This window comes from Cyclopterus lumpus, chromosome 13 (assembly GCF_009769545.1).
Source record: "Cyclopterus lumpus isolate fCycLum1 chromosome 13, fCycLum1.pri, whole genome shotgun sequence".
NCBI lineage: Eukaryota > Metazoa > Chordata > Actinopteri > Perciformes > Cyclopteridae > Cyclopterus > Cyclopterus lumpus.
In genome coordinates this window covers 3,901,294-3,918,940 of record NC_046978.1, presented here as the reverse complement: position 1 = coordinate 3,918,940, position 17,647 = coordinate 3,901,294, and the positions used below count along the sequence as shown (strand labels likewise).

Below are 17,647 nucleotides of genomic sequence, written 5' to 3'. Positions count from 1 at the left end.
GAGGAGGAGGGTGGAGGAGGGTGGAGGAGAGAGGAGGAGGGTGATGGAGAGAGGAGGAGGGTGGAGGAGGGAGGAGGAGGGTGGTGGAGATTGGAGGAGGGTGGAGGAGAGAGGAGGAGAGAGGAGGAGGGTGGAGGAGGGTGGAAGAGAGAGGAGGAGAGAGGAGGAGAGAGGACGAGGGTGGAGGAGGGTAAAGGAGAGAGAAGGAGGGTGGTGGAGAGTGGAGGAGGGTGGAGGAGGGTGGAGGAGAGAGGAGGAGGGTGGAGGAGGATGGTGGAGAGTGGAGGAGGGTGGAGGAGGGAGGAGGAGGGTGGTGGAGATTGGAGGAGGGTGGAGGAGGGTGGAGGAGAGAGGAGGAGGGTGGAGGAGGGTAAAGGAGAGAGAAGGAGGGTGGTGGAGAGTGGAGGAGGGTGGAGGAGAGAGGAGGAGGGTGGTGGAGAGTGGAGGAGGGTGGAGATTGGAGGAGGGTGGAGGAGAGAGGAGGAGAGAGGAGGAGGGTGGAGGAGGGTGGAGGAGGGAGGAGGAGGGTGGTGGAGATTGGAGGAGGGTAGAGGAGAGAGGAGGAGGGTGGAGGAGGGTGGTGGAGATTGGAGGAGGGTGGAGGAGGGTAGAGGAGAGAGGAGGAGGGTGGAGGAGAGAGGAGGAGGGTGGTGGAGAGTGGAGGAGGATGGAGGAGGGAGGAGGAGGGTGGTGGAGATTGGAGGAGGGTGGAGGAGAGAGGAGGAGAGAGGAGGAGGGTGGAGGAGGGTGGAGGAGAGAGGAGGAGAGAGGAGGAGGGTGGTGGAGAGTGGAGGAGGGTGGAGGAGGGTAGAGGAGAGAGGAGGAGGGTGGAGGAGGGTGGTGGAGATTGGAGGAGGGTGGAGGAGGGTAGAGGAGAGAGGAGGAGGGTGGAGGAGAGAGGAGGAGAGAGGAGGAGGGTAGAGGAGGGTAGAGGAGAGAGGAGGAGGGTGGAGGAGAGTAGAGGAGGGTAGAGGAGAGAGGAGGAGGGTGGTGGAGAGTGGAGGAGGGTGGAGGAGGGTAGAGGAGGGTAGAGGAGGGTAGAGGAGAGAGGAGGAGAGTAGAGGAGGGTAGAGGAGAGAGGAGGAGAGTAGAGGAGGGTAGAGGAGAGAGGAGGAGGGTGGTGGAGAGTGGAGGAGGGTGGAGGAGGGTAGAGAGGAGGAGAGTAGAGGAGGGCAGTAAAGAGGTGTAATTCTGAATTCTTCTAAATGCAGACGATTTTGAACGACGCTAACAAAGGGGAGGACCGCAGGTGTCTTGGTTAACAGGCCATGATTAGACAATGGAAAACTGAAGCACAAGGCTCAGTGTTCCCATCATTCATAACTCTTTCATGTTTAAACAGAACTCAGCTCCAGCCAAGTGACTATTGATCAACAACAATCGATGATGAGTTTCTGGATGACTGCAATCTCTGATTTTTGGCAGCATGCTGAATAATCGCAGCTACCATCAAGCGTCTCTGATTAACCCACCATCCAAACAGATGTGATCAATAATTCAATAACATAAAAAGCAGAATGTATTCTAAAATCTTAGCATCATCAGCAACTTTCAAAGCAGAAGTGCATTTCCTCATCAAACAATTTTGCAACATGTTTTATGTGTGTGGGAGAGACTTGCTTGACATTCATGAATTGTCTTTGATTTTGTGTCAACGTGTGATGACATAATGTGCTTTACACCAGGGGGAGACAGAGACCCTTCATAGATGGATACACATTGTGCACTGCAGATTACATAAATGATGATTTAAGGTAATACTTATGATGGCAGAATGAAAAATAGCTGCAATTCTTGTCAGGCAAAAGGTATCGGTTATGCTTTAAATACATCGACTACAGGTTTCCATTTACAAAATGTTTTTTTAAAGTGTTGTGCTGTGTGTGCAGACTGCTTTGTCAGTGGGATATTGATCTGTCTGTCGCTTGTGGCATATTGTATGATTAGCTATTTCCATGAGCAAAGAAAATTAAGCGTGTTTGTCACGGCTATTCCACACTTTTGGTGTGATGCGTTAACGGCGCACACATGGCAGTTGGCGCCTTGTGGTTTAAATTACATGTATATTCATAGAATATAGGCCATATTACTGGGTTGTATCCTTCGGGAGGCACATTGCAATTATAGATAGGGAAGGAGGAGAGACCCAGAGAGGCAGGCAGACAGAGAGAGGATGGTTACAGAATTGCACTTTCATTATACACCTCAACACTATAATACCATATTGTTGCACAGTTTACAGGATGTGTTGCACCATCAATAACCAATCTATGTGAACTTGATGGATGGATAAAGGTTGCACTTGTAACATTACCTATTTGCCATTCAGACAATATATCTTATCGAGGTTTGTGGGGGCATTCCTTCTGTCTATCAAGCCTCTATTAGCAAAGCATGCTGGGTGACTGGTGGCTTCTTTATTTATTTTAGGCATAGTAAGTAATAAACCACTCTGCATTTTTGTATGGTTGTGCATAAATGATTGTGTCTCAACTAGCATGGTAATGTCTTTGTCAGGCAATCTACCTTGCAACAGGCATGCCTGTTGCTATAACAACAGCTGCTGCTATATCTGTCGCTGTGGGTCACAGCTCGTTAAAAGTGCAATGAACATCACATCTCTTTTCCTCTTTCTCCCTTTTCTCTTCCTGTCTTCCCTTTTTGCTGTCTTTCTCTGTCTTCCACAACCTTGTTGTCTCTGCTCATTTGGACCAGCTCTGTTCCTAGTGAGTAAAACTTTGTCCTCCACAGCTCTCTTAGACTGACATAAAAAAATATGTAACAAGTATGTTTTTCTGCACTGTTAATGGGAGCTGGAAACACCAGAGGTTTTCATTGTGGTTGATTTAGAGCCCACGTTATTCCTGTCAACAGCACCACAGTCACATATAATAATGGTGCTGAAAGTCAACGCTGTATTTTACTCTCAACATCTAAGTGGACTTTATCGTTGTGTAACTTCAATGGAATCTGCACTTACACTCAAACAAAAGTAAGAACTTTTCAGTAAACAGAGCTTCAACACAGACTGTGGAATGCATTGCATTTAATAGTTCAAAAGGAGCTCAATCACACATATCTGTAGTAGGCAAAAAGCAGTGTGGTGTGATTGGATCAAATAATATACACACTTTCGATAGCAAAGCCGTTATAGAACGCCAGCCACAGTTGGAGAATACATTTCAGAGTTACTGGTCGAGTACAACTTATACTGAATGTATTTTTACATCAGTGCTGAACACGGATTATAGATTTATACTTAATAACCTCTAGATGAATTTAGATTGACTCATATCGAGGAACCTAATACAATATCAATGTATTTCCATAACATTGTGGTTTCACTGATGCACACTGCAAAACAGGGATACATGCACATCCATACAGTATAAAAAATGATATCCATTTTCCTTAAAAAGACATTGGCCAGAACAAATATAACTGTGACCCAAAATTCAAGCATGGTCTATAAAATTGTAATGAAACAAAATTAACAAAATTAGAACTACAGAGTTGATATTTAAGTTGTATATAACGGCCAGGAGGACAGTTTATTTCTTTGGATCTTTTCTCTCGTTTATAGGTTATAAATCACAGAGGCACCACTAACTAAGGGAATATTCAGTATCTCAATACTCTGGCAGGTCCAAGTGAAGCATGGCTGGTATTTATCTGATAATAAGTGCAGGACACTGTTTGTTCTTTAACCTGCTGTATTTGAGAAAACACTTAATTTCAGATCCCTGACAAAGGTAACAAAAAGAATGTGAGGAAAGGAGGAGAAAAATTAGAACTTTTTGTCAATACAATGAGGTCGGTTGGCCGGATTCCCAAGGCTGCCTGGGAGTAATGATGACACCTTCATAGTAGCATAGACGAGCCTGTGGACTTTATGCCTTTAACTGTCATCGAAGTTCCATCGTGATTGGTTAATATCTAAAAAGAGCAAAGAACATGTTCAATCTTACTCAACATGGAATTATTCTTTTGCTAAATAACTAGTGGCATATTACTGCAAAATGAAACAATATACAACGTCAACATAATCTAATTCACATAAACAACTGTGTCCTTTAGGATTATTATAGCTCAGGAACCCAACTTCATATACATGCAAATGCCATCCATGCAAATGTCATAGCATTGTATTAATTATAAATGCAGTTCAGTGCCTGAAGGGACTGTGTTTGAATTGCATGTACACAAAATGGTCATGTTTTATATTATACTACTGTACACTGAATGGAGAGAGAACGAACAGGGGACTAGTGGTCAGGTGACATTTCCAAAAATGGTCGAAAGGAACGAGCAAGAGGAGACACACAGGGTGCTGAAGCAACAGGACTCCTCTACAAAGCTGCAGTTATGAATTATGAGTCTAAAAGAGTGAGTACAAACAGTGAGTTGAAAAAGAGAGGGATGATGTCACTGATCGGGATCAGGTTGAGAGAGTCACATGTAAAATACCGTGTCACTGATAACAGCTTTTATTCGGTAACAGGAGCGGCTGGGTTGTCTTTCTGTTCAGAAGGAATGGCTAGGTAGTCTGTCCTGCAGGCAGATTGGTATAAAACAGAGGAGAGTCGAAGACCTGGTGGTAGGACACTTTCTATTACATATACCACAAAATAGTGCTGGTGGAGGTTTGAACATGAAACTATTCCCGTATGGGACTGTGGGCCTTCTGTGCATTCATATGTGTCCTTTACTCATGATGTCACAGCCATGTACACACCCCCAGAGGAAATAGTTTTTAAAAGATAAAACCCGTCACTGCAATGTGGGCAGCGGGGAGCTATCAACAGAAAGAAACGACAACCTCATACAGTGTAAACAAAGTCACAATTCATAATAAAAAACTTTTGTGTATTTAAAACAGAGCCTCATTTTGTTTGTGTTTCACAGATTATCAACTTTACTGCTGCGTTCCATCTTTCCCTTCAGTAACATGACTAAAATGATCTGAGCCACTAATGCATCACAAAATGTAACCTTAAAATGTTCTGGTCGCCGACATCACCATTAAGACCGAGTGGCTAAGAAGCCCACCACAAAACAGCCTCTCTGAGAGGGTGTATATTCATACGGGTCAATAACAAACCATTAACTCGTTCCACTGCAGGAACTGATTAGGTTTACAGAGTTACGCACAATCGATCACCTGATGCTTTAAATTAATGTGCACTTTTGATTTGAATATTGATCAATAAACTTTCTTTAAATGCTGATGGCTGATTTCTCCTTTAAAAAGTAGATAAGTGGACAGCCCCCTCATGGCTTAAATGTGCCACTAAATGTTGCATCTATCAGCACCTTTCATGGCCTTTATTTACCAATATGAAATGTAATTGATTTAATGTGGCTTTAGTTCAATTTCCAAATACAACTACATGCTTGCTCAGTTCTAGAGCTGGGTCACTTCAGTGGGGCTGAGAACAAGATTAGTTTTGATTAATTGATTTGCACATTTTCTTGATTGATTGTTTTGTCTATAAAATGTAAAAACATACTGAAGTTTTTCCAAGAGTAAGTGACATACATATCACATCTTGAATGAATACCAAAAGTACACACTTCTTTATGTGAGAAATGATAGGATATTACAGCACTTGTACAAGTGCTACTTTACAATGTTTCTTTTTTAAGTTGTGTTGTGATTGGAATCAGGATTAATCGCCCGCAAACCTACAATAACTGAATAAGCACATGTGCTCTGAGGTCCTTCTGTTCGGGACATAAATTGCTTTTCAAAAGTTGACAACCCGGAGGGAGCTGACCATACAGGCACATTTGAGTCTTTGTCAGTGCTTACAAGGTGCTGCAGAAAAATGATTTCTGATGGAGCTGCAAATCCACCACTGATGTAAAAAGGTTGTTCAGAAAAAAAGAGCAGTCAGCAGTGCTTAGAATTATTCAGTCCCGTCGGGTAGTGAAAAGACAGATTGCTGTTGCAGGAGGTTACAGACTGATGCAGTGGAGACTCTATTGACTCTCTGTCTGTCGGTCTGTCTGACTCTTTCCCTTTCAGACCTGTTTCTAAAGTACTACTTATTCTTATGTAATAAGCAGACACCCAGGCTCACACACTTATTTGGCAGACATTCACTTGGCGACTCATAATATGAACCCACTCCGTTGCTGTTGCACTCTGGAAAATGGGTTTGTGCTCCAACTACCTGCTTTTCCTTCGTACCCAGACTCTTATCTGTGTTTGTATTCATACGTTGGTGTCTGTGTGAGACTCACGCTGTGTCCTGTGCCTGCTCATCTGACTGGGAAATCTTCCTGTAGCAGTAGACCATCTCCACCAGCAGCCAGAAGGTCAAGCACACCAGCAGCACATACATCATGATCTCAGAGTAGAGAGCTGCGGCGTTTCCAGTGGCTGTGGAGCAAAAACAATAGCAAGGAACATGTATTATTCAGTATGCAGCCTTCCTATGAATAGCTCTGTGTTGTATATAGCAGTAGAGACGTTCTTTATTCACTATATTCAAAACAGTGTTCAGCTTGTTTATGTATGTACAACACTGCTGACAATCGGCTCTCATTCAATATAGAGAAGGCAATATTTATATGGTAACAGTCCAACTCAATAGGTGCAATATTAACTACAATGCATCTGAACTTCAAGCAAAACCAGGTCAAGTGTTCCAGTGTGCATCCTGTTCGACGACGTTACAACTGAGCCACAAACGATGTTGCATACAGAACATTATGGTCACACCTGTAGTACAGTGATAAGAGAGCCTAGGGAGTTAAAGGTGGCTTGTGGAGTTTTTTTTTTTAACAAACAAAAGTTTAGTTGGCATTCAGTGTTTCTTCCCAGAATACATTATACGTATCCTGAAGGTCTACCAGATGTGTTGTGTTCATTTTCTTCACAAAAGAAAAACATTTGCAGAGACAATTTGTCGTGTGCATCCTTATGTAATTCCATGGCACAAACAATAAGGGGGCCTAAAACAATGCTCCATAGTGCTGCTAGTTGTCAAGAACTCCACAGGGTACCTTTAAATATGAAATATGATATATATGCAAAGTCATAGTGGTTCTCAGGGCATTATTATAGGTCATACTTTTCATGTGTACAAATGTAGGACATATTTAATTATAACTCATTAAGTAATATCTTTGCATTTGATTTACTTTAAGGAGATAAGTTTGCATTCTTTTAAATCTGTCTTGGAAAGATATATTGAAACAGGGCTTTCAGTGTAAGTGATATAGGCAGTTTATATGAATTTAATATGAGGCATCAGTATGTGAGTTTATCATGTTAATTTGTGTACATAACTCCCTCTTTGTGTTTCCACAGAGCTGTGGTACAAATCAAACTAAAAAGAAGAAGGCTGAATTAGTGTAAATATAGATCTTTTTGTTAGGGCTGTGGATTGTCCCCATCACTTACAATGAAAATGGATTAGGAGGTTTTTTTTAATAGCTGGAATGAAAAAAACTATTGTACAACTAACTTGGACCAAATTAGAATCTATCCTTTAATATCTTTAATTTCAGGATCATCATGAGCCACTGTGAACCACTGTGCCAGTGAGTGTGTACCAAATTCCAGAAAACCTGCTGACCAGATATTTAACAGCTTTCACTGATTTGATTCTGCAGTCTCTGTAAATAGAGGCTATTAGTGTAACATAATCCCTTAGATGGGAAAGTATAGATATGCTTGGCGGATACTAATCCATGCTGCTACTATGGACAGCATTACCGTAATATGACTCCCAGCTGTAATGTACAGTATACACTGGCTGGTGGCTTCTATGAAATTTGGTCCCACATGTATGAGATGTAAAGGAGATGTATAAAAGATCAAACTGTGGTATATTTTGTATAGTTGCACTTCGGAGGAAAATCAGATCCAATTTTCACTCTTCTTTTTCCAGATAAAAACCAAACACTGGGATACAGCTGGCCTGGCCTGTCTTTAAATGCCTCTGACAGTGAACTATATACCACGTGCAAGCAGTTTATTATAATGTAAGTTGAAGACCTTTTAAAATAGTAGTCCCAAATATACATGTTGTATATTCGATCAAGGTGGAAAATGACACATTCAGCAAGCCAAGCATTCGGGAAGCAGAATACATTACCCCTTATCATAGATAGCAAAGTAGTTGGTTTGAATTAACCCCTTCAATGACCACAGAAGAAAGCTTTGATGAACAATAAAGGCAGACAAAACAAGACACACCATTATTCCTCCTCATTACAGTGGAAACAAAGGGGAGAGAAGGAAAGTGGTGTTGTTAGTGCCCTCACACTGATGCATCACTTGGTGAAAACATTGAAAGATAATGTTGGAAATATATAATAATATGCAAAACCCACTTAAAGCAGTCGGATAAATACTTTATGCAACATCGAAAGAGAGGCACACAGCACAAAGAGAACACTTAGTACTCAGAAGTCAACATGGCCTAGACTGGTATTTGTACCAGGATGGATTGTTAATTATGCTGAACCTCAACAACATATTCGGTGTGCAGCTGTATCCTCCTCCTCCTCCTCCTCTCCTGAGAAGTAATCAGGTATGCTGTCCTGCATCTAAAAACTATTTTGATTAAATGTATCTCAGTTCTGAGAACATTGGTTAACATAAATCCATTCTTCAGATATTGAAAACCTTGCAGAAAAAAATATTGTACCCAGATTAATTAGATATTTAAGATATTTTGCTGTACAGCCACTCCTGTGGAGACCAATACTGCCTTTTGGAGAGCTTTTTAAGGCTACATGTGAATAATACATGCATTTATTATTTAAAAATGTTCAAATTAAACAAATGTGTGATGCAATGGATTAAATAGATTGGGGAAAAAAGCTTAAAACTTTAATTTTGTGTGTTTCCGAGCACCAGATTCCAATAGAAAACTCTTACTGTCTGCTTCGCTCAACCCTGGTCCTGGTTCTTCCGGTTCTCCCGGTTCTCTAGCAGGCCCAGCAATACGGCCTGAACCTCCAGCAGCGTGGTGTCGCAATCTGACCCAATGGCACCGATAACAAGCATTACGAATACCGATATAGAAATAGCCAACCTTCCCGGTGATGCTCCCGTTTACTTATGAAGGTCATAGAGTGACAACAGATGGAGACTGTTTCATAACCATTCAAAAGTTCTTAGCAGTAATTTCAAGTGTCATATCCGAGTTGTTGATCTCTTGGGACCAATGTCTATTTTTGATAACCTCACAGGGGAAGGCCACTGAAACACAAGTCTGAATAACAACACGTGTAGCTCTGGATTGCCCCTGCACAACTGATTCGTCTCTACACTGAGCCGTAGCAACCACACATTTTGCTGAAGCTGAGCACAGAACAAGAACAGGGCTAAATAAAATGGAACAAAGTGGGTAACTATATGCCGCACCTTTCGCTTTCACCTTCAACTGGATTTTCTTGACGAGGAAGGCTGAGGGTTTGAAGAAGTCAAACTCAAACTCGCGAGAGACATTGCACTCATAAATGCCACTGTCATTATAGGTGACGTTGATGATTTGAATGGAGACATCTTGCAAGTCCTGGCTCCCATTCCAGGCCAGACGCCCCTTAAATGGTCCGTCCAACTCAACTGATCTGTTAATTTCATACTTGTATATCTAGGAGAGAGGAAAGACAAGCAGGCATGTATACAATATATCAACTCCCAAACAAATTAGTATGAATACATACAACATGTCATATTATACATAATAGTGTAGCTGGGACCTACATGAGTTTTGTTAGATGAGTTGCCTTTTTCTTCGTTTGGCTTAAAGTACCAATTCACACGTGTCTTTGCTTTGATCTCATCCCTCTTCATACAATAAATGCAGGTCAACTTCATGGATTTCCCCAGGACTGCGTCAGTCTCCGACGGGACATCGACACACACTGGCCGGCTCAGGTGGACTGCAGGAGCATGGAAATGTCAGCAAAGAAGCCTAAAGAAAGCTCAGCCAACATGTTTAAATTCCCCCTCCACAGTTTTGCTTATTATTGTTACTTTGAGTTGGACCTTCACGTTGGAGAAGGATCTCTGTGCAGAGTTTAACACCAGAGGCTCTTTTCACTTTCATCTGCTGAAAGTGTATTTGTGCTCATCTTAAATGTGAGTTTAAGATGTAAAGGTACGAGGTGATCACTACTAGTTTAGAAGCCAGTCCTGGTCCAATATGCAACTAGAATGTAGAATATGCAAGTGTGATGTAGAAACAAAGACTGAGAATATACTTTTCATTAAAGTAGGAGATATCATGTAAAAACTTTTTTTAAATTACTTGAATTACCACTTTGTGGTTGTATGCCTCCACCAACCAGTCAATTTGGATATTTTCATGTGGATTTGGAACAGGTTGCCTCAGAGTGGGCTCATTGTAAAAGTAAGAGCATTTCAAAGTGAATGTGCTTCAAGGTGGAGCTATACGTCATCTTCTACACAGGCCTGAGGACATTGTTAGGCTTCCTTTAATGACCGTGGGAATCCAACCATGCAAACAACTGTGATAGATTTGATTAAAAATAGATAGTATTAAAAAAAACTCATGGCCCAGTGTTTCTTATTGAGGTCATCAGCTCCTGCACTCGGCACTTACAGAGCCAGACACAAAACTAAGCAAGCGTTAAAAAGACACAAATTCAATTATACAGCTCTGTGAGCACGGGAGAGACTTGAGTCACAATACTGATAGAAAATCCAAGATCATGCAGGCCAGTAAACACTAATGGCGGCCTCTGCCCATTAGTATTAGCTGGCAGAAGGAGGAATAAATAGAGGGAGTGTTGGATGCAAGGACTGTGAGTAGTGTAGGAGGACAGCAAATGATTGTGGGCAAGCAGGAAGAGAAAAACATGATTGATGAATAAATACATTGCAAGAGATGAAATAATTATACAAAGGCAGGAAGTGGATGATAACTTGGAGGGAAAGAATCAAGAGGATTACAACAATTTCTTGTGAAGTAAAGTGAGACAGTATTCTCAGTGAGCTCGCCACATGGATGTCTTTGTGTGCCGCTGTGTTGGGTCCAGTGCTCTTATATAACCTCAAGTCCCCCCAGGACAGTGACAACATCAATTCCATCTTGTCTTGTTTCCTATTTTTGCTCACGGCTCATACAAAAAATATGAAAAACAGGCAGATAGTGAGTAAAAAGAAAATGGGAAATAACTTAAGTCGGGTGTCCTGTGTTGAATGGATTGATTTATTTTGCTGAAATGCTCACTATACCGAGTGGTGTTGCACTCTGCAGGGGTCACTGAAGCTGCTCTGAAAGTGGGTTTTGAGTTCACAGACAGATAATTAATAAATACAAGTACAGGTCCATAAAGCCTGTCATTACTCATCTGTGCATCTATGTTACCAACATTTGGTTTCAATAAGACATGCAACATTCACAATAAGAAAAATATACATATTGTAGTTATACTTACCAACAAATATCAAAAGTACCAACGTTTGCAGATGAACTCTGGTATGAGTTACCATATTAGGCTCTTTTTTTGGAGCTGCTGGCAGACAGCGTCTCCTCCAGCTGTTGCTTTCAGTAGAAACCCTACAGTTGTTTTCACAGTAAGACAACAGGAGTTGTTGAAAGGACTTCAGGACCACGGACAGCGCCTCTCCTCGGTCGATGGCCGCGCAGGTAACTTCCCTCTTCACGGCTGAAAATCTACGACAGATTTCAAACGACAAGTTTCACAAAGGAGGCTGTGAAATCTCTACGTGCTCATTTCAATAACACCCTGTCTCGCGATTCAACATCTACCTAGAACGCACTAACTTCATAACTCGCTCGACTCGCGGACATAAACAAGCCCACGAAGAGCGATGCCACAGTCCTACTGCTGCTTTCCTTCAGTCCGGATCCAGCTATAAACATAGAAGAAAGAAGAAAAAAAAGGAAGAAGAAGAACCTGTGGATTCCCAAAAGCCGATTTGGTACAGTTGTTTATAAATAAATGACAGCAGTTCTTTTGTTTCACTCCTCAAAAAATAACCCCATTGATTGTTTGACGTATTTTTCCTCGATTAGGATGACGGATAACATTTCCCAGGCGCGACTCACTGCCTTTGTTTTTTTGCAGCAGTCACTCGTCACGCTGGCAGAGCAGAGGCTTTGATACGCATGCGCGAGTCGCTCCCTCCTACACTACAACGTGCACGTCCATATTTGCGTCGGCCTAACGAACTCATCAGGCACGCCTGTTTGCGTTCGCTTTTATTTTTGACTGTAGAAACAAAACACAGCATGTCATTATATTATGTGAAACCGAAAGCAAATCAGTTATATTAAAGACAAAACTGGCTTTGTCATCTGTAAAAGACTACTGTTGTTTATCAGAAATTCATCAACTAAGGCACCATGCCGCCCCTCTGAAGCATTGCAATTTGACTGTAAAAATAAGGCATACAGGGTTAACTTGCCCCAGTAGGAGGATAATGTTTAAATAACAAATAACACTTCACCTCTGCTACGTTCCATTTGAAAGAAAAGTTGAATAGCTGAAGAACACGAATTTCATTTAATTCGGGACATTTCATAGACATAAGTAACGTGCATTATTACTGCTTCTCAATTATTTGCAATGCCTTATTAGTCCAAAATGCCAGCAGGAACAGTGAGAGGATACAGTGGGTCAATTGAAAGTGTTATATAACATTATACCCTCAGGTCTACAATGTGTCTTAAGGTTCACAAAGCACACATTGTGCACAATCTGATGCATCTGCTGTATCCACAAATAGAGGCATAACACCATTAAATAATCTGATTTAGTGTTTCGAAATCATATGAATGATAATAACATCAATAGAAGGGTCTTTATCTGTGAGTCACTGCTGCCATGAAGCTGATAAAATAGAGACCCGATCCACTAATCAAATGATGTTCTATCCTCTGGAGTTTAGCCTTAAAGGGGTTTGACCTTTTCTTTGATACCCTGTCTATATTTAGGTACAGACTCATGACCTCGATTCAGCAACAGTTGCCTTTCCTGTTCTTTAATAATTAAAGGGATAAACAAAGCTGAATACAAAGGGTGAATAATAATCATTTTAATAAAGTATGTTACAATGAGTCACTGACTCAGGGCAAAGCACATTAAACCCTTATTGAGCAGATCATGCCAACACAACCTGCACCAGAAGAGGATTGAACTGACTGCTGGACAGAGTAATTATATCAAATATGTCTCTCACTAGAAACTAAAGGGATTTGACTCTCTTGTAAAATGTGAATGATGTGATGAGGATGCAATAAACCTGCCAACAGGGAACATCTTTGCTCTTTTTCCAGTCTTTCTCTGTTACCAGCACTAAATCCAATATAAATATCAATATTGATATTGATATTGATTTTCCAACTATTGTGGAAAATCTATATTGGTCTATTACCGACTTGTATGAAAAGACATGTGAAAAGGCCCTGTTTTGTTGTTGTTTTTTTCTAACAAAGAAAACCTCTATCCGTACATATTACTGATTATACGATAATAACATATTAATCTGCCAGATTCTTTCCCAGGAACAAGGATATGGCCTCAAAGAGAAACAATAATCTCACTGTAGCATCAGAATATTTAATCTCGCTGCCATTGTATCTGGAGCAATGAAAGGATTACTTAGAATAGGAATAAAGGATTTGAGAATTTCAGCATTATCTGTTTTGTGTATATATATATATATATATATATATATATATATATATATATATATATATATATATATATATTTGATCAATCTGTAAACATCAAGATGAGTATGATAGCCTTCTGTAAATTGATTGTATATATAATTTAAATGTATGTGTAGGTACACATATGTTTAGATATTCACTACTTAGTATTAGTTGTTAACTTGGTAACTATTATACCAGTTTAAATGTTTGTATTACTTGTTTTCAGAGGCCGTATGTCAGGGACTGTTCTACTGCGTTAGAAATATAAAAAGAAAATATAAAGTTCCAAACGAAAGATGAGTTTGCGGACAAGCTGTGTTAGAGCTGTACAGTGCTGAGAACTAGTAAAGAGTGACTCAACAGGTTTTTGCAGTAATTGTAAATGTTGGAGCAGATTTTAATGTAAAAAGAACAGCGAGCTGAGTGCACCCTTGTGTTGCTGTCAGCATCAGCAGCGGGGCGGTACTCTGAGAAGCAGACTAAATATGGCAAGCTTGGCTGAACCACATCCTGCAGATAAGGAAACCATAGCAACAGTAATGCAGTACCATGGAGACTACAGGAGACCTTGTTAGCCACAGACCCCAGACAGCTCTTTTTTATATATTGACTTATTATCAACAAAAAATGTATAATTGAATAGATTAAATCATGTGTTTTCACTCCGAAAGTGTTTTTCTGTGTTCAGCTCTAACCCCTTCCACAGCAGATGATTAATACAGCCCTTTTGAGTATTTTAGGGTAATTGTATCCCCAAAGGGTGCGCCAACTCCAAAACTGGAGAGCAAGAACAGCCATAACCAGCAGTCTACATTAGGGAGTGATTCATTTAAGTGGGTTAGAGAGAGTATGTGTTTGCTCATGTGTGTATCTACATGTGTGAGCATGTGTGCAGGGCCCCTTGTGGATCTACTGTGGGAAGCAGATTTCTAGGGATTTGAAAGGATTTCAAGATTGTAACATGATTACAGCAGACAGCCATGGATGAAACATGTTGGAAACTTAGTTGTAAATCGCATGGGCAGCTTGCGAGAAAAAAACATCTTAATGCTAGAATTTGATTCATCTCTCTAAACATCTCTCACATTCAGTCTAGATCCATCTGTATCCGTGCATCCAGCACTGCTTGCAATTATAAAATACATGTATTACATTCAAAATATATCACAAGAAGTCTTCTATTATTCAGACATAATTATTTAAAAACAGGATGCTTATCTTAAACAAACAGAAGCATGCAAGCATGCTTTGACTCTTGACTCACTCTTTTAAGACGTTAGCATTTAGCCTTTTATCATTTCTGAACAATGACACACTCCATGCAATACATTTTTTATGTAATTTATATATTTTTGTATATAATATTTAAACGTAAATGTAAACACATATAATCACGCAAACATCTCAAAAGACAGTCTTCCTAAAAAATATCCTTTATGTTGTTCCAAACCACTAGAGCAAACCTAATGCTGGACCACTGATGTACACACACAATGCTCCAGAGCAGCGTTATATGATGCCATGTCCCACCGTGAAGCCAACTCACTGGCACACAGCAGCTAATCTAATTGATAAGGCATATAATCTCAGGGAGTCACTGAACCACCCCTCATACACACACACACACACACACACACACACACACACACACACAATGCAATGCCAGATTTAACCTAGGGGACTTGGCACAGAGCTCTAAGCTAACACTGATAGTAAGTGAAGACTTGTTCCATCTGACCTTCTGATTTGGCTCACAGCCCCATGTAGTAATACTCACTTTCTATTAAAAGAACCAGAACCCTGTGCATCAGATACGCCATCGAACCTGAGGAAGGCAGCAGACCTGTCGAACAAGAGTTGAAGTTTAGTAGCTACTTTTAGTTTCACTTGGTGGACATTCAGGACAATGAATAGGGCTTTGAGAAGACAGGTTAGAGGACCTGAATGATTGCAAAACAGAGAAATATGAAATACTCACGAAGACAAAGGTTGTCACCTCTACAAGAGGGAGAAGTGGTTGTGATAAGGACGCAACACAGAAGTGTCACTGTGTTTATTCAGCTGATTATTGACTTCATTAAAATGTGGTCACGGACAGTATTAACTCCTTTCTGAGAAACTATTAGGTAATTTTGTCACACCGCTGCTTGTTGCCAGAAATTAGTTTCATTCTGGATCAGTGATAATTCAAAAGAACCCAGCTGGTTTATTGCTGGCACAAATGAAAACAAAGGCCACTTTAACACTCCTCAACAAACAAGAAATAATATTATACTGTATAAGCACAAATACAGAAAAATAATGATGACAACCACATACAGAAAACACAAATGTGTCAGCATTGATCTACATTCAGATCCAGTTTCTGATCAGTAAGCCACTACATGTCATCAATATATTTATGTCCAGTTGTATCGTCTCTTGTGGTCTGAGTGTTTAGCTCCTGCTTTGCTGAGACATTAACACGCAGCTGATCTTGGCTCTCCAGCATCTGGCAGTCTAGTAATGTGTCAGGGTTGATGCTCTGGACAGTGTCACTCATCAGCTGGTCAGAAATACGACTCTCCAGTTTAGAGTTACCAAGACCTCTGCTCTCTCCTCTTCGTTGGCTGTGACTCTTGCCAGATGGAAAACTGTCCTGCCGCTGGCCGCCAGTCAAACTCCAGTCATCTCCGCCAGGATAATGCTCCCCCTGCTCCTGCTGAGTGGTGCTGATGTCTGTGTGAGTATTGCTTCTCGTTCCATCTTTTGACTTGCTGTCATGCTGCTGGCTCTGTCGGATCCGACCTAATGTCATTTGGAGCTCATCGAGGCGCTGTGATACATAGCATCTCTTCAGTTCCAGCAGGATTGTTCCATTACGACTCAGACTTGGCATGCTTGTTGGTGTTGCCCTCTGCATAAGGATATATGACAGATAGTGTACTGTAGATGATATGTGGTCAAATATATGAACGAATTCATGCAGATAGTCTCAAGCTACGATTCAAATATGCAAATGAAGGCACACATTATATTCATGCATACTGATTCACACATTTTTCTCTTCAGTTGGACTGAAAAGGAGAAAATGAACATCAGCAAAATGCTTGAATGATAAAATCAACTTAACGCAACATTGTAATATATTATTTACATGTATGAAATGCTAATGAATAGTGAGAAATAATTGGGTTAGATCAGTCTCAATAATTGCAAATGCACACAGAGACTTACAAATGCAAACACAAAGATTTACAAATGCACACAGAGAGACTTACAAATGCAAACACAAAGATTTACAAATGCACACAGAGAGATTTACAAATATGTTCAATTTACAAATGCACACAGAAGGATTTACAAATAAAATAGACTCACAAATGCACGCAGAACGACGTGTCTGTGTTTATTTATTTGTCAATCGCACTGCATTTGTTTGTGGATTCTTCACGTGTGTGTGTGGATTTATGAGACTCCCCTGCCGTGGCTAGATCGGCAAATGCGTTTTTTCAACATAGACCTAGCTGTAGCCAATCAGATGTCGCCCTCATTTTAAGCCAATCACATGAGCGCATCTCCCCCTCCCCTCCCCTCCCCTCCCCACGGGGCTGCCAGCGTTACAGTTGCACAATTTGCAGAGGGATACACAATTAATGTACACCCCCCCCCCCATTGTTGTAACGTTAAGTCATGACAACAAGGAAGTTGTTGTAAGTCATTGAAAGTTCGGTATAATCTTGTAAATCTTGTAGAAAATCTTATATAGAGCGAAGCGAAAAGTTCGCCCGCTGTCATTCAGACGTCGTCGGTGAAAGTCACCGAGCTGTGTGAGCCCACGGGTGATGTATGTATAAATATATATATATCATATTAATGTTATGAACCCAAACACGAGGGCGTTAGATGTTCCGACGTTTATGTCTACAACAAGTATAAAGCAGAAATAGTGGATGACGGAAGTTATAACTGTTTCCACGGAGATAAGCCACGCC

At 40.8% G+C, this 17,647-nt stretch overlaps 1 protein-coding gene across 1 annotated transcript; it reads right to left on the bottom strand.

Annotated features, from left to right (window-relative positions):
* Positions 1-3,908: 3,908 nt before the first annotated feature.
* Positions 3,909-11,482, bottom strand: scn3b (sodium channel, voltage-gated, type III, beta). Its single transcript, XM_034548942.1, has 6 exons — positions 11,428-11,482; positions 9,728-9,906; positions 9,386-9,614; positions 6,247-6,385; positions 4,468-4,551; positions 3,909-3,936 (listed from the first exon to the last, which is right to left on the bottom strand). Exons 1-5 carry the CDS (start codon positions 11,480-11,482, stop codon positions 4,488-4,490), a joined length of 666 nt encoding a protein of 221 aa, XP_034404833.1. The 3' UTR covers positions 3,909-3,936; positions 4,468-4,487.
* Positions 11,483-17,647: the final 6,165 nt, after the last annotated feature.